The 24,729-nt window shown below is 38.7% G+C and overlaps 1 protein-coding gene across 2 annotated transcripts; it reads left to right on the top strand.

The window, feature by feature from the left end:
- The first annotated feature begins 10 nt into the window (after nucleotides 1–10).
- LOC140487994 (protein phosphatase PTC7 homolog) lies at nucleotides 11–23,410 on the top strand. Of its 2 annotated transcripts, none has more exons than XM_072587507.1 (6): nucleotides 11–231; nucleotides 7,742–7,921; nucleotides 9,877–10,075; nucleotides 18,373–18,496; nucleotides 19,808–19,937; nucleotides 20,780–23,410. In XM_072587507.1, exons 1-6 carry the CDS (start codon nucleotides 147–149, stop codon nucleotides 20,836–20,838), a joined length of 777 nt encoding a protein of 258 aa, XP_072443608.1. In that variant the 5' UTR covers nucleotides 11–146; the 3' UTR covers nucleotides 20,839–23,410. The 2 variants fall into 2 exon arrangements, with proteins under 2 accessions (XP_072443608.1, XP_072443606.1); XM_072587505.1 differs by having other exon boundaries at nucleotides 13–521.
- Nucleotides 23,411–24,729: the final 1,319 nt, after the last annotated feature.

Genomic DNA, 24,729 nt, shown 5'->3' with positions numbered 1-24,729 from the left:
TGAGTGGGAGGTTCAGATGAGCGGTCGGTCTGACTTGATTGCCGGCGGTGTTACGTTTTGCGTAAGGAAGATGGCGATCGTCGGGCTGCAGTTTGACGGAGCCGGCCGCGTCCGCCTGAAGCGCAGACTTTAAGTGACGCGAGTGTATGTGTTTCGGAGAGGAAAGCGAAAGGAAAAGTAGGAGCGAAATCGAGAACGGGAAGCTGTGCGTCGCTGTTTGCGAGCGTGAGAGTGAGTGGAGTGTGTCCGCAGTCTCTGCCTCTCTACCCCTGCCCCTCCGGGCTTCAAGGTGCCGCTCAGGACCCTCGGGGGTGCAGGGATGTTTTCTGTTTTGTCCTATGGAAGACTGGTGGCCAGAGCAGTATTAGGAGGACTTTCCCAGACGGATTCTCGGGATTATAGCCTAGTTACAGCCAGTTGCGGCTTTGGGAAGGACTTCAGGAAAGGGATATTGAAGAAGGGAATGTGTTATGGAGATGATGCGTGTTTCATTGCGCGGCACAGGAGCGCTGATGTTTTGGGTAAGTGGGTGATTTCATCTACAGTATTTGTTTTCAGTAAGTAAGCAGCAACGTTTTGAAACACAACAGAAACGAAAAGAATGGGTTGAGGCAAGCCTATATTGTAGCAGATACCAAAGGCCCTGCTCGGCTTCGACGAGGAGAGACAAAATTCTGCTAGATGTAAAGCGTCCTTTATGATATTTCTCACTCAACAATTTGTTAAAGCGTCGTATTACTTCGGAACCTATCACCGACTGCAGTCGGTGCCTGTTGAATAAGTCGTGGCCTTTTTAAATCGCTCTCATTTTTATGGTAATGTATGAAATTAACTACTAATTAATTTCTTCCCGTCTCCCTTCACCCCTTAACCCTCACTCGTTAAAAGTCGAAAGTTAGACCTTCTAAATGTGTATATTTCTCGGATTATGTCTGTGCGTTGGTCGTCTTGTTTTGCTGAACTGTGAAAATCATGAGGGGAGTATCGGAGATTCTTTTGGTCTTTGTTGCAAAGTAACTAAATTCCCACGGTTGAAAAAAACTGAGTGTTAATGTTGTTGAAGCACAGTTTCAATGTGTGCCCTTTGAACAAACTTCATGTTTGGATCGGCGGACTGAGGCTGACTTCCGCATTTGAACGCGACAGGAAGTCTGAAATCGCCTGCATGTTGCAATTTATTTGTAACTTTGAAACATTAGGAACAGTGAAGTTATTGATTTTAGTTAACTTGATCTATGCTTAGTAAAATTATAATCTAAACATTAGAGTATACATGCGCAATGAATATTTACGCAAATAGAACACGAGTGCCAGAAATAAAAGTTGCTGGAAAAGCTCAGCTGGTCTAGCGACATCTACGACGAGAAATCAAAGTCAACGTTTCGGGTCTTTCCTCAGAACTGAACCCGAAACGTTAACTTTGATTTCTCTGCGCAGGTGCTGCCAGACCTGCTGAGGTTATCCAGCAAGTTCTGTTTCTGTCTTAAAGCATCCGTAGTTCGTTCGGCTTTTAAAACGAGTGCCCTTTTATTTGGAATTGTATCCCAAGCTCTGCAGCACTTCCAAGAGCAAATGGGGATGAGCAATAAACGTTGATGTAGCCAGCACTACCTGAATACCCACGAACAAAAAGTAGAAAAAAATTATATCCAATCTGTTTTCAAAAGTGAAGTTTCGTGGCCTCCTTAAAACTTTTTTTTCAGAATGGGCTCTTCTCGCAGGGCACATTGTAAAATTTGACAGCATCTGCAGAGCTGTAAGTGTGAGAGTGTAGAGTTCACACCCAATCCTGAAAACTAACTTATACTGCCTGACTGCAAATTTAAGACTGTTGGGTTGAAATTGATGTTACAGCTGATAGAATGAGCTACTGTATAAATGCAACCTTAAATCCATCACTAATTTACTTTCTAACTGCATATTTACAGTGACAAAACAAAAGCCGAAGTTAATATTTCCTGCAGAAGTGGTTTGATTTTGAACAATGGAGAGAATCAGCCTGTCTGATTTGTAATTGCTTTGGCAATTTATGCTGATATTTGAAGAGCCTGCATTTGGTTAAGGAAATACACCAAGTACTTCTGTCAAGTTGTTTGAGTTGTACCAAAACTTTTCCTTGTACAGTCCTTGGATAATTTTACTCATGCCTCACAATCTCATTGTTAGTGATTTGTACTGATGCACTCTTTCAAAGTGATCCAATTTCATGAATTCTGCTTCTCTCGGAAATAAGATCTTTGATTATGCAAGAGAAATTGTTCGACTACATTTGAAGTCTTTTTTTACCTATAGGTTTTTTTCCCTGTTGGCTTCCAAAAGAAATAAAACCATTTGTCAGTTGAATTACAATCTCTTCGCCCAACCCAACTTAATGCATCCAGTGGAGATATCGCAGGGCCATCATTTAGAGTTTGTATATATCATGAGTTTAATCTTCACTTGTATACAGATCATCCATACCTTTGACTTATTGACTTTTCAGTATTGCCTCCATTGAACTTCATGACTTGGACTCAGAAATGCATCATCTGTATTTTTTTCATTTAATTAATTAAGTCATCACCTCAAACTCTACTTTTCCTTCATCATTGTCTTTGTCTTTGAACCAGATTGTGAACTGCCTTGGCATTCCATTTGAATTGGAGTTGAGCTTCTGGCCTCTTATCTGCTCTGTGACACAGCCCTCTTGTCAAAATGCCGGTCTTGGACATTTTTTTCCATCACTGAAAATGTACAAAGTTAGATAGTAAATTAATGAAGGATTTCAGGCTGCATTTATACAGTAGCTACTATTCTCTGATTTGGAGGTGCTGGTATTAGACTGGGGTGTACAAAATTTAAAATCGCACAACACCAGGCTATAGTCCAACAGGTTTAATTGGAAGCACACTAGCTTTCGGACCGACGCTCCATCAGGTTGTAGTAAAGGGCTCAATCCTAACGCACAGAATTTATAGCAAAAATTTAGTGTGATGGAACTGAAATTATACATTAAAAATTTGATTATCTGTTAAGCCTTTCATCTGTTAGAATACAGTGATAGTTTCATTTCTTTCATGTGTACATCACAAAATCTTTTTTAAAAAGTTGCATTCTCGGGTTAGCTGTTAAGTGGTGATAGCTAGACAATATGTTGAAGGTGTCGGCCCCCTGTGTTCTGTCTATGCCGTGATGTTTAGATTGATTCTAATCTAAAAAGTGAGATAAGAGTTTTACATAAATTAATGCAGTTTTTGAACAAAGTACAATGTAACCCTGCAAGATAAAATTCACCCCACAAAGTGTGTGTGCGCGCGCGCGCACACACTGTCTTAAGTCTGTGAGGGGGTGCGTGTGTGTGGGTGTCTGTGTACGCGTCTCTCTTCTCTCTTTTCTTCTCTTTCTTTTCTTTTTCTTTTCTTTTCTTTTCTCTCCCTCTCTCCCCCAACATCTTGGAAGTTATTATTGAACACAAACTGTAATGGTCCAAGCACATACATACTGTAGCTGTAAAACACAATTTGTGAGCTCTGTGGTGACTAATTTCCCTTCTGATTTCTAAAAGCCTCTCCATGATATACATATAGCACAAGTCACTTCTGTGATGAAATATCCTCTCTGCATACCAAGATGCTTAACATCATCCAATTCAAAGCAGACTACTTGATTGAGACTGTATCCGACACCTTTATGAACCTACACATATGGAAGGGGCTGTAGGCTGGTACAACTGCAACATTTAAAAGGCATCTGGATGAGTCTATGAATGGGATGGGATTAGAGGGATATGGGCCAAGTGGTGGCAAATGGGACTAGATTAGGTTAGATTATCTGGTCAGCATGGATGAGTTGGACTGAAGGGTTTGTTTCCATGTTGTCCACCTCTGTGACTCTGACACCTGCAGAATTTAGAATCAGTGTTGGGACCTTAACTTTTAACAATGTGGGTGAAGGAACTGAGGGCACTAAGTTTGCAGATGCTTAACAGTGGAGGGACAGGTAGCATTGAGGAAGTGGGGAGGCTGTAAAAGGATTTGAACTGACTTGGGAGTGGGTAAAGAAGTGTCGGAGTACAGTGTGGGCCAGTGAGAGATTATGCAATTTAATTGGAAGAATAGAGGCATAGACCATTTTCTAAATGGGGAAAGAGCTTGGAAATATGAAGCACAGAAGGAACTTAAAGATGTCCATTCAGGATTTACTTACCCTTACCCAAGCAAGTTTAGTTGTCAGGAAGACAAGTACAATGAAAGCATTCATTTTGAGAGGGCTAGAATACAAGAGTAGGGATGTACTGCTAGAACTGTATAAGGCTGAATATATAGAGTAGTTCGGGGATCCTACCTAAGAAAGGATGTTTTGGTATTGGAAGAGGTTTACAAGAATGGTTCTGGAGATGAAGGGCTTGTCATATGAGGAGTGTTTGAGAACTGGGTCTGTACTTACTGGAGTCTAGAAGGCTGAGGGGTATCTCATTGAAACACTCAGAATACTGAGAGTCCCAGATAGTGAATATGGAGATGAAGCTTCTACTTGTAGGGAAGACTAGGATCCAAGGGCATGGCCTTAGTGAAGGAATGACCCTTTAGCAGCGAGATGAAGAACTTTATTTAGTCTGGTGGTGAATCTGTGGAATTCATTGCCACAGAAAGGTGTTGAGGCTAAGTCATTCTGTCTAATTAAGACAGATAGGTTCTTGATTAGCTAAGAGGATCAAGGGTTATGGGGAGAAGGCAGGAGAATTGGGTTGAGAAATTCAGCCATGATCGAATGGTGGAGCAGACTTGATGGGCCATTTGCCAGCATTTGGTCTATAACCCTCTAAAACCCTTCCTATTCATATAACCACTCGGATGCCTTTTTTAATTGAGAGAGAGAGCTGGACAGTAGTAAAGTTTGAGATTTTGAAGATGATTTGTAAGTAGTAAAGTTGTGCTAAACCTGTATCGAAGCTCAGTTAAATCACAATAGTGGTTGTATATTACAAAAAGGAAATGCACTGAAGAGTGCAAAAAATTATTTGCAGGGATAGTATTAGAAATACAAAGTACCTATTGGGAAAGAATGAACAGACTGTCACTCTTGATAAGTGACGACTAAGAAGTACCCTTGGCATTCTTGGAAAATTATGAAAGGGTTTAATGAATGTTTCCATGTGGGGGATCTCAAAACTAGAGCCATCAAGATGAGATGGTCACCAGATATGAAATAGGGAGTTCAGACCTATTGATATGCAGTAAAATTGTGATAATCATCGAGTTATAGGGAGCCCAACCATATTCTTGTTTAGCAGAGTTTCAACATATTTGAGGAAGCCCTGATGTAATCTAATTTCCTTATGTATGCATTGACAAAGCAAGGAGAAATGTACAGTCAAAAATGAGCTTTGTGACTGAAATTAATTCTCAACAGAACATGCGTTAAAGTTGGATTCTGCCCAAAAACAGTCCTTAAATGGTTAAATTGATTCATTCGAAAATAATCGAAAAATCCACCTTGATTCTGCAGAATATTTGAGACCTACAATAGTTATTAAAAGGATATAGACACGTTGAGTGTGCAGAAACTTGGCAGGTGGAATATAATGTGGGAAATACGAGTTTATGCACTTTGGCAGGGGAAGAGAAACTGAATATTTTTTAAATGGGGAATGTCAGCAAAAAGCTGCAGCACAGGAATTTAGGGGTCCTCGGAGTTGAATCTTAGACAACTAGCATCCAAGTTCAACAGGTAAATTGTATGTTAAATTTTCAAGGGGAAATGAAATATAAAAATTAAGTCTAGCTAAATGTGTACAAGGCACTAGTCAGACCACAGCTGTAACACCGAACAGTTTTGGTCACCATATCCAAGGTGAGATGTACAGGCATTGGATGCAGTTCAAAGAACATTATTTAGGTTGATCCCAAGACCTATACTCGGAGTTTAGAAGATTGCGAGGCAACTTTATTGAAACATAAGATTCTTGAGGGGCTTGACAGGATAAATGTGGAGAAATTGTCTTCTCTTGTGGGAGAGTCTCTAGGATCAGAAGGCACAATCTCTCATGGAGCCGAGTGTGGTGCTCAACAAACACAGCTGGTCAAGCATCTGCAGTCCTTATTTGCTTCACAATCTCTAATTAATCACCAATTTAAGGTGAGGAAATAGTGGAGTTTTTTGGTGCAGAGGCCTATCAAGGCTGCAATGAACAGATTGTGGTAAGGGAATTGATAGTTTATGGGGAAAAGGCAGCAAAGTGTTAACGATTATCAGATCAATCATGATCTCATTGAATTGCAGAGCAACTCCTCGTGCCAAATAGCTTACTTCTGTTCCTATGTCTTATGGTTCTGCCAGACTTTGTCTAGCAGCTTACATCTCTGAAAGCTGAGCTGATAGATTATCTTGCATTTTCACACTTTTGGAATGGTTCCCAAGGCATTTTTGCAAATGACCAATTAGTGCAATTTGTTGAGCAAGATTTTGAATTCTAGAAGCTGTTGGGTGTATTGGGCTGAAACACTTACGCGGTACAGAGCTTTTGGCTGAGATTCAAACACATCCTAAATCATTTGCTTTCAATTACCACTGCTGTATTGCCTAATTGGCCAAAACTCAGACCTTATTGTCACATTGCTAAAATCAATTAAAAGTATATAGCAGTCTTTTATTGTATAATTCATCAAGATTGAAGGATGTAATTGGATCTATTGCACACGTTTTTGCATCATCCAATGTGCTAAACAACCACCAGTTTGAACTGCTGAAAGACAGATTGGTCTTCATTTACTCAAAAATTGTGTACTTCATGCAATGTGCTGTCAGTCAGGCAAAGTACTGAGAAGATTTATCAAATTGCTGAACCAGTTTAGAAGCTTTCTTGACAAAGGTAAATTGGACTTTCTTTACAAATCAAATTAAAGACTTGTTCATTCTTGATATGAGAATGAACTTGCTGTGGATCTGCAGCTAAAGAAAATGAAAAGAAGTGAAACTTCACTAAATGGAACAGCAAGGCTGCACACTAAATTTGTAGTGTGCTGCTGAACATGATTTTGAGAAATTATTCTGCTTGACTTCAAGAAGAGGTCACATTTTTGATTCACTGATTTTCAATCTAGCCTTTCAATTCCTAAAAATGAGTAGAAGGAATCTCAATGAACATATCAGCTAGAAATAAACCTGTTCACACATCAAAGAAAGACCAACAAAATATTGTGAAATAGCTTGACTAGAGGTGACTGTCCAGTTTTAAAGTCACCGAGCTGTGCTTTGTCTTAGACTGAACTTCATTGTCTGAATTAACATTCTCAACAAGTACTGAAGTGCCATTCCAAACTGTATTAAATATACTGTTTCTAATAACTTTTGTTCCAGATTCCAAAATTTGTTGAATGATACTTCAAAATTTCTTTGTGCTTTAGTAAAGCATGTGAAATATGCAAGGTTTTTTATGAAAAGTAATGTTTTAGCCACAATGTAACTTGGTCCCTTTCAGGATAGACATTGACTTTCTTCCTTATTGTGAAGCCCCAAGTCAAAGAATTGTTTCAAGTTCCAATTCAAAACCATTTCCCATGAAGTGGAATTTGACAAATCAACAACTGTAAATGCTGGAAATGTCGTCTTTTAGCAAAGGCTCAATGTCCAATGTTTGTAGCTGTTCTCAGTGTAGATAGTACTTGAGTTTTCTTACTGTTTCTGCTTAGTTTTAAATTTTCAAGCTTTTTCTTTTGTTTCAAGTGAATTACAAATGTTTATGCAATTGATTCACTTCCAGGGGTAGCAGATGGAGTTGGAGGTTGGAGAGATTATGGTGTTGATCCTTCCCAATTCTCAGGGACCCTGATGCGAACATGTGAGCGTCTAGTAAGGGAAGGACGTTTTGTACCAACCAACCCTGTAGGGATTCTTACTGCAAGCTATTGTGAATTACTACAGAACAAAGTACCATTGTTAGGTAAGTAGTGGGTTTTAACTTTTTTTTCTTGTTTGTAGGGCTTTGCTTCCTTGTACTTTTGAGAATTGTCTTTTACCTCTATGCACTGTGGTTATTGTTTACTTTGCACATATCACAGGAATTAGGAACCAATTCCTGTGAGCATAAACCTAGTTTAACGTGTTGTCCAAATCTTTACTTTTGACAGTCATGTGCTTATGATTAGCAATCATTGGAAAATAAAAATTCATCTTGGCCCAGGTGGTATGTTCATAAAACCTGGACAACATAGTCTTGGGCTGATTAAGTGGCAACTAACATATCTGGCACTTGTGGCAAGAGTGACTATCTCCAATAACAGAGCTTCTGATTGTCATTCCTTCATGATCAACTGCATTACCATTGCTGAATCTCCCACTAATAATAGTCTGGAGGCCACCATTGACCACAATACTGAACTAGACCAGTCATATAAATATTGTAGTTACAAGAGCAGGTGAGAGACTAGAAATTTTGCAATGAATAACTTAACTTCTATCTCTCAAATATCAGTCCACTGTCTACAAGGAACAAATCAGGCCTGTGATGAAAACTCTATTTGCCTGGCTGAATGCAGCTTCAATACTTGATATAAAACCAAACAAAGCAGACTATTCGGCATCACATGATGGCAGCAATATATAACATCTACAACATGTGCTGCATTAAATCACCGAAGCTCCTCCAGCACCTGCCAGACCTGTGTCCTTGTCCTCTTGGAAAGAATGAGGGCAGCAGATTCATAGGAATACCACCGCTTGCAAGATCTCCCTCCAAACCCCACACCATACTTACTTGGACGTATATCTATCCCTTCACTGTCACTAAATAATAATCTGTGTGGAAAGTGAGAATAAATTACTCACTTGGTGGTTGTTATTACAAGTCTGGTAGAGATGGACCAAAACTTTTGAGTAATTTGAATACCTCAGTGATTTTCTAAAAGAAATGATGTACGTGGTTACACTTTTAAACAAAAACTTTAATTAAAGTAAGCAGCACAAATTTAACCGTTTATAACTACGCATTATCTGATGCCACAGCCTGAATCCATAGCAACAAGACATGGTTGCGATGTTCTAAATATAAATACAAACTCATCTTTCACCATCAAAAATTCTTTGACTCTGACCTATGTGAATCATTTATTTCTCAAGTAGAGTTTTTCATAGTCCCGTCACTGAACTCCCTTCTTTACCAACCGCTTTTAATTTTCATCAGTGAGCAACCTAAATAATTTAAATATTTTGAATTAACAATTGTTACTGACTACCAAGAGAACCAGAAGTGGGTCAGCTCTGTTTAAGTTTTCTCACTTCTAATTCTGATCTTGCTAAATTGATGCACTAATTGTGATTAACCCCTATTCTGTTTTCCAGTTCCTCAACCAAGTGTTTCAATTTATCTAGATTTAATGCTTGAATCTTGAGTGAACTAGATCATATTCCTAAAAATAAATTGTATTAAGAGGTTAGCTTCACAATAGTTAAAGTGTAAATGAAATTTGGCCCATGGTCAGTTACAATGATGGTTAAATGTTAGTCTTAAGGGATATTGTGGGATCTTTTTGGATCAAATGGCCATTTCTCATTGTGACATCCAAAGTTGCATTGTGTAGTTAAACTATATTGATTGTTCTGTTGGATACTAAAGCTATGCCTTCAAACAAATGTGCAGATTTGTGTTGAAGCCATAGTCCCATCTGTGATACAGAGATGTATAAACTCTTATAAACTTGTGTCTAAAGGCAATTAAATTCTTGTTTAAGATGTGTGCATGTTCTTCATGTATTGGTCTGCCATTAAGAGGTTTTTATCTAGTAAAAGCTTTTTAATCACTTGACTGCTGTAATATCAATTATTACTTTTGTATTTATGTTTCACCATTACCTTGCCTCCATCTGTTCTCTATGTAATTTTGTCCTTTTTTCTTTGTAGGGAGTAGTACTGCTTGTTTAGTTGTTTTGGACCGTAGTAATCATCAGTTACACACAGCAAACTTGGGAGACTCTGGCTTCTTGGTGGTTCGAGGTGGAGAAGTGGTTCACCGGTCAGATGAGCAACAGCACTACTTTAATACCCCCTTCCAACTGTCAATAGCACCACCTGAAGCAGAAGGTGTTGTCCTGAATGACAGGTATTGGATTTTAATTAAATGTTATTTTAATTCATTCACAGGATGGGTGTTGCTGGCTAGGCCAGCATTCATTGCCCATCCTTGATTGGCCAGTGGGCAGTTGCTCACAGACCTCATTGTGCATCTGGAGTCACATGTAGATAGGCCAGGTGAAGATGGCAGGTTTCCTTTCCTGAAGGATATTAATGAGACTTGGATGTTTTTTTTTCCTGACAATCAACAATGGTCATCAGTAGATTCTTTAATTTTTTTTTATTGAATTGCAATACCATCATCGGTCATGGTGGGATTTGAACCTGGGTCCCCAGAACATTTGCTGAGTTTCTACATTGAGAGTGTAGGATAATATCACTAGGCCACTGATATATCAAGTGCTCCATTGTGGAAGAAGAATACAATTAAATGGTATTTAATTCCATTACTTTAGTGGTTCTTAAAATAAGTTTACTGACTTTGAAATTTCATGTTGGTAAACCTGTTGGAACAAAGAAAACATATAGCCCAGGAACAGGCCCTTCGACCTTCCAAGCCTGTACCAATCCAAATCCACTGTGTAAACCTATCACCCAATTCCTGAGCATCTGTATCCCTCTGCTGCCCACCTACTCACGCATCTGTCCAGACGCACCTTGAAAGAATCTATCATGCCTGCCTCTACTATCTCTGCTAGCAAAGCGTTCCAGGCTCCTACCAACCTCTGTGTAAAGTACTTGCAGTGTGTATCCTCTTTAAACTTTTCACCTCGCACCTTGAATGCATGACCTCTCATTATTGAATCCTTCACCTTGGGGAAAGAAGCTTATCTCCATCTATCCTGTCTGTACCCTTGATTTTGTAGACCTCAGTCAGGTCACCCTCTCCATCTCCTTTTTTTCTAATGAAAACAATCCTAACCTACCCAACCTCTCTTCATAGCTAGCATCTTCCATACCAGGCAACACCCTCATAAACCTTCTCTGCACTCTCTCCAAAGCGTCCATATCCTTTTGGTCATGTGGCAACCAGAACTGTATACAGTATTCTGAATGCGGCCGAACCAAGGTCTTCTACAATTTTAACATGACCTGCCAGCTCTTATACGCGATACCACGTCCAATGAAGGCAAGCATACCATATGCTGCCTTGACCATTCTATCCACCATTGCAATCACCTTCAGGGTACAATGGACCTGAACTCCCAGATCTGTCTGCACATTAACTTTTCCCAAGGCTCTTCTGTTTACAGTATAGTTCACTCTTGAAATAGACTTCCTAAAGTCTATTTGCCTGGATTGAACTCCATCTGCCTCTTCTCCATCCAACTCTCCTGTATTCTTTGACAGTCGCCAATGCTTTCTCCACCAATCTTCGTGTCATCTGTGAACTTACTGACAGACCAACAATGCCCTCTTCCAGATCATTTATGTATATTGCAAACAACAGTGGCCCCAGCATTGACCCCTGTGGAACACCACTGGTCACCTTTCTCCATTTTGAGAAACTCCCTTCAACTACTGCTCTGTCTCCTGTTGCTCAACCAGTTAAGCTAGAACACCTAGCTAACCACCTAGCAATCCACCTAGCTAGAACACCCTGCACACCATGTGACTTCACTTTTCCATTAGTTTACCACTAGGGAACTTTTTTTTTCTGGTTGTATTCCTCAATGTGGTATATGTACCAAATTGGGTTTCATAAGGTTTTCGTCAGACATAGCAGTATGTTATGGTTGCTTCAAATTAAGTTTTTTGTGGATTTTAGTTTGAAGGATTATGAATATCTGGATTTTTTTCTTTGAGGTCACAAAGTACAGTGAAACATTTTTAAGAAAACATTTGTTAAAAGTGACACATTGCAATAACTGTTTATTACAGGTCCCCTTCCTGGGTTTATTACTGTTGGGTTGCACCTTCTGCTTGGAAATTGCATTTTTCAGTTGCTGGCCAAATCAAATCTACAACGTTGTGTGCTTATGTTTTAGTGAGAAACCACCTCATTAAAACTAAACCATGATCTATCAAGCCAGATTTCAGTCTGCGATCTTAGTTTTCCAATAATAATATCAGCTGCAACAATGACAATGCTGTGTAAATTCATTTGCTTTGTGTTGGTGGAAGGAAATTTTTTGTAAGAGGGGAAATAGAGTTGGCAGAGGTGGCATGGTGGTTAGCATTGCTGCCTCAGTGCCAGGGACCTGGGTTTGATTCCACTCTCTGGTGACTATCTGGGGAGTTTGCACTTTCTCCTGTGTCTGCATGGGTTTCCGCTGGGTGCTCTGATTTCCTCCGAAAGTCCAAGCATGAGTTAGGTGAATTGGCTATGCTAAATTACCCACAGTGTTCAGGGATGTGTAGGTCAGCTGCATTAGCCATGGGAAATGCAGAGATAGGGGATGGTTATGGGTGGGATGCTCTTCGCAGAGTCTGTGTGGATTTGTTGGGTCTAACTGCCTGCTTCCACACTGTACAGATTCTAAGTTCAGCTCTGGCTCACATAGAAGGTTTACCGCTTGGTTAGTAAATGATGAATAAACATTCTTTGTGGCAAGGGCTGAAATAATAGCTTCAGGCCTTGCAGCATTTAACTCCAGTATTACTGGAGAGATTTGGAGTTTATTTCTGAATTCTAGATAGTCATTTTGACAGTGTAAAGAAAGTACAGCAGTTCAGTAATTGGTGGACTGGTTAACCTGAATACAAATACAAGTGGATGCTGACTGAAGTCTCTGTTTTTTTTTCCCCAAGGATCATATTAGGAGAGCGCCAAGGCCCAATCCTTGGAACTCTGAAAAAGATTTACAGGGTTTGGAAAGAGAAACTGTTGATTTATCTGACATTTAATGAATTGGTAAGAGTGGAATAAAACTGGGGAAATCCACTAAATTGGATTGCAGGAGAGGCATTGTGGGAAGAGGGTTTACTTGATGAAGACAACCTGCAGAGCACGCCAGCGCTCAAAAGTTGAGAGGGGCAAGCAGTTTCATCCTGCAAGAGCTTCCAACACATTGGATTAAACCATAGGAGTAAATGCTTGTAGAGGTCACCCTGTACTTAAGACAGAATCTGAAAGGGACTGCATCTCCAATTACAGATGTTGACTTGTACTGCAATCACATGGAACTTGCGAAGATAAGTGGCTCCATTAGAAATTTTAAAGCTGTCAGCAAGTAAATGTCTAGAACCAACTGAGAACAAAAAACTTGAAATCAATGATATACTTAATTCCTTGAAAATTAACATTGATTCTGTGGCTCGAGGCTATTTAAATTCAGTCACACTTTTTTGGGGAGGTGGGGGGCAAAATGTAATCAGCAGTATTATAATGAACACCATCAATTGTGAAACTGAAATCTGAGATGCAGTTAATAATAACTTTCTGGTTAATATAGTTCAGCTGTGATTGTGATGGAAACTGCTGTGAATTCAACAATCTGCACAAGGTGTACTTAGGATGATTTTTTGTGTGTAAGTCTGTTATTTGACTTATGTGAACTAATACCCTGTTTTACCAGTTTAAATGCTGTGGTGATTGTGAAATTATTGCTTTCCTATAGGTTGTGCCTTTTAAGCTAAGAGGATTGATAATTGAGAATATTAATGAATTCTTCTAATTCTCCTTCTGAAATTTCAAACACCCCATATGCCTACACAAACAAGAGGGTCTGATTACTATGTGATTGCATCACGTAATAAAGAAGCTAATGAGAAAGTACCCCCTAAACTGCAAGAGTCCTCTGGGATGGGTGGGGTGTGATTTTCTGATCCCTGCAGATGAAGAAGGATAATGCAGTCATGGAGACTGTCAGTAACCTTTGTTTTGGTGATGCAGGAAAAATGGTACCTTTTTGACCACTCGACTCTTGCCTACTTTTGGAAGACCTTTGACTTAGATCTAGCAATGCAACTGGTGAATGTTACTCCTTCGCTTAAGTACTCAAGTGAGCAAGAAAAGGATTAGCATTGCTGCATACTTTTATAATAAAAATTATTTTGGAGAAATCAAAAATCATGGCTGTTCAAAAATGAGGCCACATGATCTCCAACTCAAATTCCAGTCGCTGGTGAAATTTTCCAGAAGTGCATAATGCACTGCCGGGGAAAGTAAAGCTATATCTGGCACTATATTCTTTAGTATGTTGCTTGGGGAAATTAAGGGAGTTTGATACTAAGAGTCTCCATCTGGTATTATCAATTATAAATCAAAAGTGGGCAACATGCCAAACTTGTCACACATTACAGAAATGGAAATTAATTGGCATGAAGTAAGTTTGTAGGAATTCCAAGGATTTAAGAACCAGTAAATATGGTTAAGCAACAGTGATTGCCTTGATCAGCATGTCTGAAAGAGGAAGAAACTTTCACAAGTTCAAATTTATCAAATGCATTTATATCTTTCCAAGATAGATATGGTACAGTCTTTCCTCTATAAACATCTAGTTATCCGATTAGGTCAGAGTCTAACAACTTTTCCTGATAACCCATTTTAACTACCTCAACACTGATGTTTCAATTTTTCTTTTTGTTGCAGTGGTTCTGAGCATGCTTGATTTACCATGGATTGTTGTGTGCAAGGCAACTTGGTGTAAAAGATTACTCCTTTTTGTCACATCTCAAAAATTGTTCATGCGTATACTTGAAGTATTAGGCAACAATCTTCATCCCCCACATGTTATACTGTTATTAATTGTCTTTGGGTGTTTTCATCCCACAAACATATGTTTTACTTGCTGGTACATATAGATACTAGCTGTGTTGTAAAGATGCACTTAAGTTTAAGACATGCTCCAAATGGCAGTATTAAAGATGGCAGCAACCACCACATCTTTCCATTTTATATGCTCAATGGAGAGTGCATGAGGGCATGCCAGAAGTAGCACAAGTCATACCTAAAAATGAGGGGTCAACCTGGTGAAGCTAACCAAACAGGGCTACTTGTATGTCAAATAGCATAAGCAGCAAGTGATAGAGCTAAATAATCCCACAACCAATGGGTCAGATCTGAGCTCTGCAGTTCTGCAAGTCATGAGTGGTAGTGGCCAGTTAAACAACTCGCTTGGGGAGGTGGCTCAACAAACATTCTCATTTCCAATGACAGAAGAGCCTAACTGTGCATTGGTTGATTCTGGGTCTGTATTCAATGGAGTCTAGAAGAATTAGGAGGGATCTGATTAAATTTTACAGAAAATTTTGACAAACATTAAGATTGACAAGTCACCAGGGCCAGATCAGATTTGTCCTCTGCTGCTTTGGGAAGCGAGAAATGTGATTGCTTCGCCGCTTGCGAAGATCTTTGCATCCTCGCTCTCCACCGGAGTCGTACCTGAGGACTGAAGGGAGGCAAATATAATTCCCCTCTTCAAGAAAGGAAATGGGGAAATCCCCGGCAATTACAGACCAGTCAGTCTCACATCTATCGTCTGCAAGGTGTTAGAAAGGATTCTGAGGGGTAGGATTTATGACCATCTGGAAGAGCATGGCTTGATTAAATGCAATCAGCACGACTTTGTGAGGGGCAGGTCATGCCTCACAAATCTTATTGTGTTCTTTGAGGATGTTACTAGACAAGGTGATGAGGGTTGAGCGGTGGATGTGGTGTATATGGACTTCAGCAAGGCATTTGATAAGGTTCCCCGTGGTAGGTTCGTTCAGAAGGTCAGGAGGAATGGGATACAGGGAAATTTAGCTGTCTGGATACAGAATTGGCTGGTCAACAAAAGACAGCGAGTGATAGTGGGAGGAAAGTATTCTGCCTGGAGGTGAGTGGTGTTCTACAGGGCTCTGTTCTTGGGCCTCTGCTCTTTGTAATTTTTATTAATGACTTGGATGAGGAGATTGAAGGATGCAAGTTTGCAGACAACACAAAGGTTGGAGGTGTTGTTGATAGTAGAGAGCACTGTAGGCTGCAGCGTGACATTGACAGGATGCAGAGATGGGCTGAGAGGTGGCAGATGGAGTTCAACCTGGATAAATGCGAAGTGATGCATTTTGGAAGGTCTAACTTGAAAGTTGAGTACGGGATTAAAGACAGGATTCTTGGCAGTGTGGAGGAACAGCGGGATCTTGGTGTGCAGGTACATCCCTTAAAAATTGCCATCTAAGTGGACAGGGTTGTTAAAAAAGCATATGGTGTTTTGGCTTTCATTAACAGGGGGATTAAGTTTAAGAGCTGTGAAAGCTTGTTGCAGCTCTTTAAAACTTTGGTTAGCCTGCACTTGGAATACTGTGTGCAGTTCTGGTCACCCTATTATAGGAAAGATGTGGCTGCTTTGGAGAGGGTTCAGAGGAGGTTGACCAGGATGCTGCCTGGAATGGAGGGCTTATCTTACGAAGAGAGGTTGACTGAGCTTGGACTTTTTTCATTAGAAAAAAGAAGGAAGAGAGGGGACCTAATTGAGGTGTACAAGATAATGAAAGGCATAGACAGAGTTGATAGCCAGAGACTATTTCCCAGGGCAGAAATTGTTAACACGAGGGGTCATAGTTTTAAGCTGTTTGGCGGAAAGTATAGTGGGGATTTCAGAGGCGAGTTCTTTACACAGTTGTGACAGTATGGAATGCATTGCCAGCAGCAGTTGTGGAAGCAAGGTCATTGGGGATATTTAAGAGACTGCTGGACATGCATATGGTCACAGAAATTTTGAGGGTTCGTACATCATGTTTATCTTACATGAGGATCAATGGTCGGCACATTCATGGGCTGAAGGGCCTGTTTTGTGCTGTACTGTTCTATGTTCTATTACTGAGAGGCCTGGATAGAATGGATGTGGAGATGATGTTTCCCACTAGTCAGAGAGACTCAGACCTGAGGGCACAGCCTCAATGAAGGGATGGCTCTTTAGAACTGAGATGAGGAATTTTTACTGCCAGAGATAGTTAATCTCATTGTTGCAGTGTGCTATGGAAGCCAAGTCATTGAGTATATTTAAGGTAGTGATAGATAGATATATTAATTGATAAGAGGATCAAGGGATTCTGGGAGGAGTCAGGATAATGGGGTTGAGAAACATATCAGCCATAATCGAATGGTGGAGCAGACTCTGGGTTGAATGGCCTAATTCTCCTCTATATCTTTTGGTTTATTGGCGATCAGTCATCATATCTCAGAAAATCTCTGCAGAATTTCCTCTGGTGGTGTCCTAGCCCCAACCATCTTCAGCTGCTTCAATGACCTTCCCTCCATCGGAAGGTCAGAAGTGGGGATGTTGACTGATTTGCACAATGCTCAGTGCCATTCACCACTCCTCCGATATCGAAGTAGCCCATGTTAACAAGCAACTGGACAATATCCAGGCTTGGGATGATAAAGGCAAGTAAGGTTTATGCTGCACAAATGCCAGGTAATGACTGTCTTCAATAAGAGACAATCTTAAACCACTGTCCCCTTTAATATTCAATGGATGGGTGGGCAGCTCAAATAACACTAAAATTGGCACCATCCAGGCCAAGCAGCCTGCTTGATTGGCACCATAAACATCTATTCCCTCCACCACCAATGCTCAGTAGCTAAGATGCATTGCAGAAATCCACCAAAATCCTTAGTACCTTCTAGTCCCATGAGCACTTACCTAGAAGGACCAGGGCAGCAGATACATGGGAACACCACCACTTCCAAATTCCCTTCTAAGCCAATCACCATTCTGACTTGGAAATACCATTGTCATTCCTTCATTTGCTGATGGGTCAAAGGCCTGGTCTTCTCTCTCTAAGGGTATTAAGGGCATGTGGACTACGGTGGTTCAACACCTCAAAGGCAACTAGGATGGGCAATAAATGCTAGCCAGCTTGTGATGTTTACAACTCATTAGTGAATTAAAATAAAACTCCATCTATGTGTCTGCCCACACTTCTTGAGTCTGAGGAATTCTTCAAGGTTTCACAGATTGAACTTTGGGGTGACATCTATAATTTCCTTATTTTGGTTGGTATCCTTCATTTCTACAGAAGCATGCATTTTCCTCATACTTCATCACTATAAGAAACTAGCATCATTATTGTTACAATCTTTTGCACTGTCTCCAAGGTGTGATTGTTTTGTCATAGCAACACAGTCCTGCACAGGATTAATCATAATCCGCACAAGCTTGTAGAGTTTTCACTCACTACTTTTTTCCCCAAGAAATTTGTGTCTTATTTGATTAGAAAACTTACTGTAAATTTAGTGATTTTTAAATTTTCGGTGTTTTATGAATGACTTGTAATGGAATCTTAAGTTGTAAGTCTGACAGTTTCCACCAATGGTTGGTTTATAGCTTAGGGTACATGGACGTTTTACTGTAGAATGTAACATGAAAACTTTGTTCAAATGAATTGTCTTCACAGCCCTGATGCTGCTGACAGTACTTCCATTGATGTCCAGCTAGGAGATATCATCTTGACAGCAACTGATGGTTTATTTGATAACATGCCTGACTACATGATCTTACAGGAGTTAAAGAAACTGAAGGTATTTTTATTACTGTATATATTTATTCTGCTTTTAAAAAACTGCCAGTTCCTATTTAGCTGGTGCAAAACAAAAAGTCACCTTTTTAATGAAAAAAAACTGATGTAAATCAGTCTTTATGACACATTCTATTGACAATTTTGCAAGAAACTAGCATAATGAACTGTAATTTTTCTATTGAATTGAAATAAAATCAAATTTTCTAGATGTGTTCTACTCTGGAGGTTATTTTGTGTTGCTTCAGAAATTCCATAGAAGAAAATACTATTCGTATAAGTCCTATTACTATATAGTTTTCTTATTAGTTGTCATGCGCCTGGTTCATTTTGCTATCTGGACTAATCTCTAATTTCAAAACTCAAATGCCATTATTATATTTTGATTTCATATAAGGGCTGCTGATGTGAGAACTATCTAAATAGTAGTAATCCATGGAATGTTCATTTGAGTTCTCACTTTTGGTTTTTTGAAGACAGATTGCTTAATAACAATGTTTTTTTAAAAAAATGATTTGGAAGCACTGGCTTTTGGAGCCCTGCTGTTTCATCAGATAACAACTGAGGAAGGAGCAGTGCTCCGAAAGCTAATGCTTCCAAATAAACCTGTTGGACTATAACCTGGTGTTGTGATTTGTAACTTTTTTAAAAAAATTACATCTAGTACATAGCATAAGTTCCTATTTTCACCACTAACTTTGAGTTAAGGCAAAAACTAAATATATTTCGATCAGTCTGAGATGTATTAAACACTAGAAAGCAAAAAATGCTTTTCCCATCTGAATGTGTTCATTATTTTGAGTGTTTTTGACACTGTGTAAAGCTTAAATGGTAAAAATGTCATACTGCTAGGATTTAAACTGTAAAGGCCATGTAAATACAACATTAACAAGTCTAAACTGGCATTCCAGTACACCACCAAAAGAGTTCTATGTTATTGGGTGCCATGTTGTGATGAGATGCTAAACTGATTAGATTAGTTTTTTTTCAAATCCATAACACTATTGCAAAGAATAGGGAAATGTATTCCAGTCTCCTAGCCAGTATTTAACTAGCAAATCAACTTTGAAAAATGCAAATTAGCTGATCACTTTGAAATTGTCTGAGAACTCATTGTGTGAAATTGTTAGTGCTACCCACAATTTACAACTCCAATAAAGTACTCAGATGTCCTGAGGTTGCAATAGATGCTATATGAATGAATCTCCAAAATGTCTCCACATTTTAGAGATGCATCTTTAAAAAAAGAATTGTATTTTCAAAAGATGTATGAGTTGAGATAAATCCAAATCTTATTGTGGCAATGTGTTTGCAGAAGACCAATTACGAGAGTATTCAACAAACAGCAAAGAGCATTGCAGAACAGGCTCATGAATTGGCGTATGATCCAAACTATATGTCACCATTTGCACAATTTGCTTGTGATAACGGACTTAATGTGCGAGGTAAGATCATTAATTCATACTATGAGTATAATCATGGAAAATACAGAACATTGGGGAAGAACTGAAATGTGGAAATTTAATTTTGTGCTTTGAGATGAGAATTTTCATGTTGAGGACTTTTTTAAATTTCTTGGTGGTACTAAGTATGTACTGTTGGGGAGTTAACTGGAAGTTGGAGCATCTGCCAGTCGTCTTGGCTTTAACCTTTGTGCCATCTGATATTTTATAGATATGTCTACTTCATTTTGACCTTAATATTCATCATAGCATTTTAACTTTATCATAAGCATGATGTTGTTAGGATGCACCAATTATCTATCTTGTATCAAATTGGTGGTCTCATTCAAAATAACCTTTTAACAGTAACACATACATCTAAAGACTTAAAGGCTGCATGTAATTGTGTTCTGGTGCTGGACATTGATCGTGGTATCTAGTTTATGCATTTGATTCATTTTAACTCAACTTTGGCTTTGAATGAGTAATGAAGTAATATTTTCAGGAGGCATGTGGTGGATGAAACTGGTATGGTCCTATCAGGTATTAAAATAACCTAAATCTCAACCCTGCCTGTTGACTTGGTTGTGAAAGAGCTTTGCAAATAGAAGACCACCCCCACCCACGCTCTCCAAAAAATGCAAAGAATCTGATTACAAAGTTAAATGTTTTGAGCCATTTTTCACTTGGTCTTTCCTGTGATTCTTTGATTTTGGAGGAGCCATTGTGTAGATTTGGAGGGGAGTAAAAACTGAGGAGGGTTGTGGGCTGTGACTTAAAAATAAGATTGTGTAACTAGTGTAAATAAGTGTGCTTTAATGAAAATTGCATTTTTTGTATTCCAGGAGGTAAACCAGATGACATCACTGTTCTGCTGTCAATCGTAGCTGAATATACAGACTGACTATTTCAAAGGCATAGTCACATTAATGTAAATTTCCTAATCCACTGTTTCCTGCTGGCAGGACCTTGTTTTCCTGACTACAAATTTTTAAAGGCTAGTCATTCCCACAGTACAATTTCTCTTCAGTTCCTGTGGATTTTTAGTACTCAAATACTGTTTTGTCTGTTTTACTCCCAGCAAGTTTCTCCAAATAATCATAAATGTCCCTTTATTAAGGGGGAAAAATATGAAAACCCCCCTCCAGTAGAGTTCGAACAGTTTTGGTAATTCTGAAGGAATGTTGGTATCTTATCTGTAGGTATGGTAGTGGATAATCTCTTGCCCATGAGGTTAGACGTTCTATCCAGAGATGAGCACAGGAGTGACTAGTCTTTCCAAGGAATGTAAAAATATTGAAGATCATTGATATATTTATGTTCACATAATAAAATGCTTAGACCCTAGAAACCTTATGGATGTGACTTAATTTCTTGCCTAACAGCTGAAAGGCACTGAAAACTATTCTTGGGTGAACTAGCGTAGCTGTTCTGAATAGTTGTGTAGAGAACAATTGACTATCGACTATTTTAACATGCATCCCATGAGTGATTAAAGCCATGTTAACTTTATATATGATGAATCAGGTAACTTTTGAAAAAAGATGTATTCAATGTAACTTGTTTTAAAATGTTCATGTACAGTCATTTTTCATTGTAGCTGTGCTATGTATTCTGTGACTTAATTTAAATCATTTACATGTACCGTGTACATGTTATTTTACTATTTAAATAGACATGCTTGTACCAGGCATTTCATTTTATTTTTAGTCATATGTAAACCAGGACAATTTGTATTCTATTACTGGTTTTGCATAAATTGTTGGCATTTATGTTTAGAGTTTGGATCTAAATTGTTTTCAGTTTTGTCTGAATACTTTGGAACAGAATTGCTTTTTTTCCTTAAATCTAGTATTTTGGTGAACAGACAGGACAAATGCTTGAGCATTCATGGCACAATTAATAGACAAACTGTCTTGTTGAAAGTGACACAACCACAGCCTGTCTTTGTATGATATAAGGTGTCCCAAGGTGCTTCACAAATTCTCAAAATAAAATATGTTCTGGCATCATGCCACGTAGAGATATTGGGTTAGATAACCAAACATGTCAATTTATGATTTGGTGGTGCCAGTATTGAACTGTGGTGTACAAAGTTAAAAATCACACAACACCCAGGTTACAGTCCAACAGCTTTGTTTGGAAAGCTAATGCTTCCAAATAAACCTGTTGGACTATAATCTGGTGGTGTGTGATTTTTAACATGGTCAATTTAGGTTTTAAGGAGTGATTTTTAAAAAGGTGAGATTCAGGTGTAGGATGGGTATTTACAAGGGAATACATCATCTCCTAATTTTTTGTCAATCAATTCTAAACTGTTTAAGTACAGAAATGCATTTACACATTTTGAAGATTAATTATATTGGCAGAAACCATCTTATAAAATGAACTTCTCCCTTGTATTTTGTATCACTACCTTAATTATCAAACTAAAGCTATAAGCTGTAGTCTTCATTTTAATTTAATTCAACTTGTTTGTGACTGAGTTTACTGTATCCACCAAATTTTGTTCTGAGCTTTCCTACAAGTTGTACATTTTAAGCTTTTGGACAGGTTAACCCAACCTGATGCAGAAATTAGAGTAACTTTAGGTTTTTCAATCAATCAATATTATTTAGGTGAGATTTACTCTATTGATTGTGCACAGTGTCTCTTTCCTTAGTAGGAAATTAAAGTGGCTTTGACAATGTGAGGCCTTAAATGACCAAAATATGTGGGATGGGGAGGAGGGACTTGTAGAGAATTCACTCAGATGTTTGGTCTACTTAGACCTTTATTTGCTGTTTTGTTTTTGATGGTAACTTTGTATGAATAGATCTAAGTGCAAACATTATTTTGTAAGAGCAAAGTTCAAATTAATTGTTTGCCAAACTTGAATGCTGGATTGCAAAATAAAACAAGCATGATTGTATTATTCCTCGTGGGGAAAATACACTTTCTCTTGGTCCTGTGCATACCAAAGACCGGAAGACATTTTTCTTTCCCCACAAACTGTTTCCCCGAAACATTTTTTGTTTAAAATTTGCTTTGGCTAGTGCTTTAACATTCAACTTCTACAATGCACTATTTTAATTGTGGAAGATTAGCTCTACTGGAGCTGAGTCATCACTTTTAAAGAAATGTTCCTTGTGCATAAATAAATGAATTCAATGCTGTTGGGTTGCATCTTTTGACAATATTCTTTAAATGCAAGTTTGTTTTAGTATAATTACTGCAATAACCAGGAAAGTTGTGAAAATTCTGATCAAGTTGGTTTGTTTTGAAAGAAGTATAGAAGAATCAGTGTCTGTATATGTAGAGTAATAACTTGGCAAGAAAAGGATATACTCCCCCTCAATGAAAGGGGATGTTTGATCACCTATGTAACTTCAGCTAGCAATGCTTTATTATAACTTCAATATTAAATGCAGGAATTATTATGTACATATGTTGGAAAGCTGTGCAAAATGATATATTTAATAAAAGTATAGTATTTATACTAAGTGTTTCTATTTCTTTAAATCTATAAATGTGAACACCAGGAAATTTCTTCCCAGACACTATTTAAAAGCAACACGTCATTTACAATTATAAAAACAATTTTTCAGTGTTCAAGTATTTTAAACACATACCCATCTACTTTAATGTCTTGTGAAATGATTTCAGTTTGAAATGCTTTCAGCAAGAATAAATTTAAGCAGAACTGAAGGATAGCTGATGGATATGATGAGGGTTGAGAAACAAGCCACTGAAGCAAATGGCAAAGTCTGGGGAGCAGGGAGTGAGACAGGAAACAAGAAATGCATAATCAGTAAAAATTATGGGAAGCCTGATGTGTTCTGTGGAAAGTAAATAAACTAAACTAGGGACATTTGTTTAACGTAACATAAATTGACCAGATTAAAATTGAGTAAATGACTTGGTGGCTACAATAGATTAACTAGGTTTTTCTTCCACAGTTTAAGGTTAGCTCTCCTACTGTACACTTGAATAAACAATTGTAACCTGTACCTGAGTCTCTTGCTTTGTCAAGTTGTACCATAACCTCTGGATAACCTGCCTGTCACTTAAGAAAAATTAATTGAATGATTTATTTTACTGAAAAATCTCAGCAGTTATATTAAATAATGTAATGGAATAGTTTAGTTGATGCGTCTAGAGCAGATGCTCTGCGAACTGGTTCAAGTCACTGCGCTCTGGAGTGTAGGAGTTGGGAGGTCATGTTGCAGCTGTACAGGTTATTGGTTAGGCCACTTTTGGAATATTGTGTGCAACTGTGGTCTCCTTCCTATCTGAAGGATGTTGTGAAACTTGAAAGGGTTCAGAAAAGATTTACAAGGATGCTGCCAGGATTTGAGGGTGGCCATTGGAGGCTGAGGGGTGGCCTTTATAAACATTTCTAAAATCATGAGGGGCCTGGATAGGATAAATAGACCAGGTATTTTCCCTGGGGTGGGGGGAGTCCAGAACTAGGGGACATAAGTTTAGGGTGAGAGGGGAAAGATATAAAAGGGACCGTAAGGGCAATTTTTTCATGCAGAGGGTGGTGCGGAAATGGAATGAGCTACCAGAGGAAGTGCTGGAGGCTGGTACAATTGCAACATTTAAAAGGCATCTGAATGGGTACATGAATAGGAAGGGTTTAGAGGGATATGGGCCAGGTCCCATTTGCCAGCACTTGATTAGGATGTATGGTGAGCATGGTTAAGTTGGACTGAAAGGTCTGTTTCTGTGCTGTACATCTCAATGACTCTGCATGCATCAACCAACCCCACTTTCCAGTTGACATCCATCTTAATTCCCCCTCCCACTCCCC

The sequence above is a fragment of the Chiloscyllium punctatum genome, chromosome 17, assembly GCF_047496795.1.
Source record: "Chiloscyllium punctatum isolate Juve2018m chromosome 17, sChiPun1.3, whole genome shotgun sequence".
Lineage (NCBI taxonomy): Eukaryota > Metazoa > Chordata > Chondrichthyes > Orectolobiformes > Hemiscylliidae > Chiloscyllium > Chiloscyllium punctatum.
This window is presented reverse-complemented; position numbering and strand designations above follow the sequence as displayed.

Excerpts from the sequence above, each read along its gene's own strand:
- LOC140487994 (XM_072587505.1), top strand. The coding sequence starts at position 320 with ATGTTTTCTGTTTTGTCCTATGGAAGACTGGTGGCCAGAGCAGTATTA. Across the intron at positions 10,076-18,372 it reads GGTGTTGTCCTGAATGACAG|CCCTGATGCTGCTGACAGTA; the intron begins GTATTGGATTTT and ends TTGTCTTCACAG. Across the intron at positions 18,497-19,807 it reads AGGAGTTAAAGAAACTGAAG|AAGACCAATTACGAGAGTAT; the intron begins GTATTTTTATTA and ends ATGTGTTTGCAG.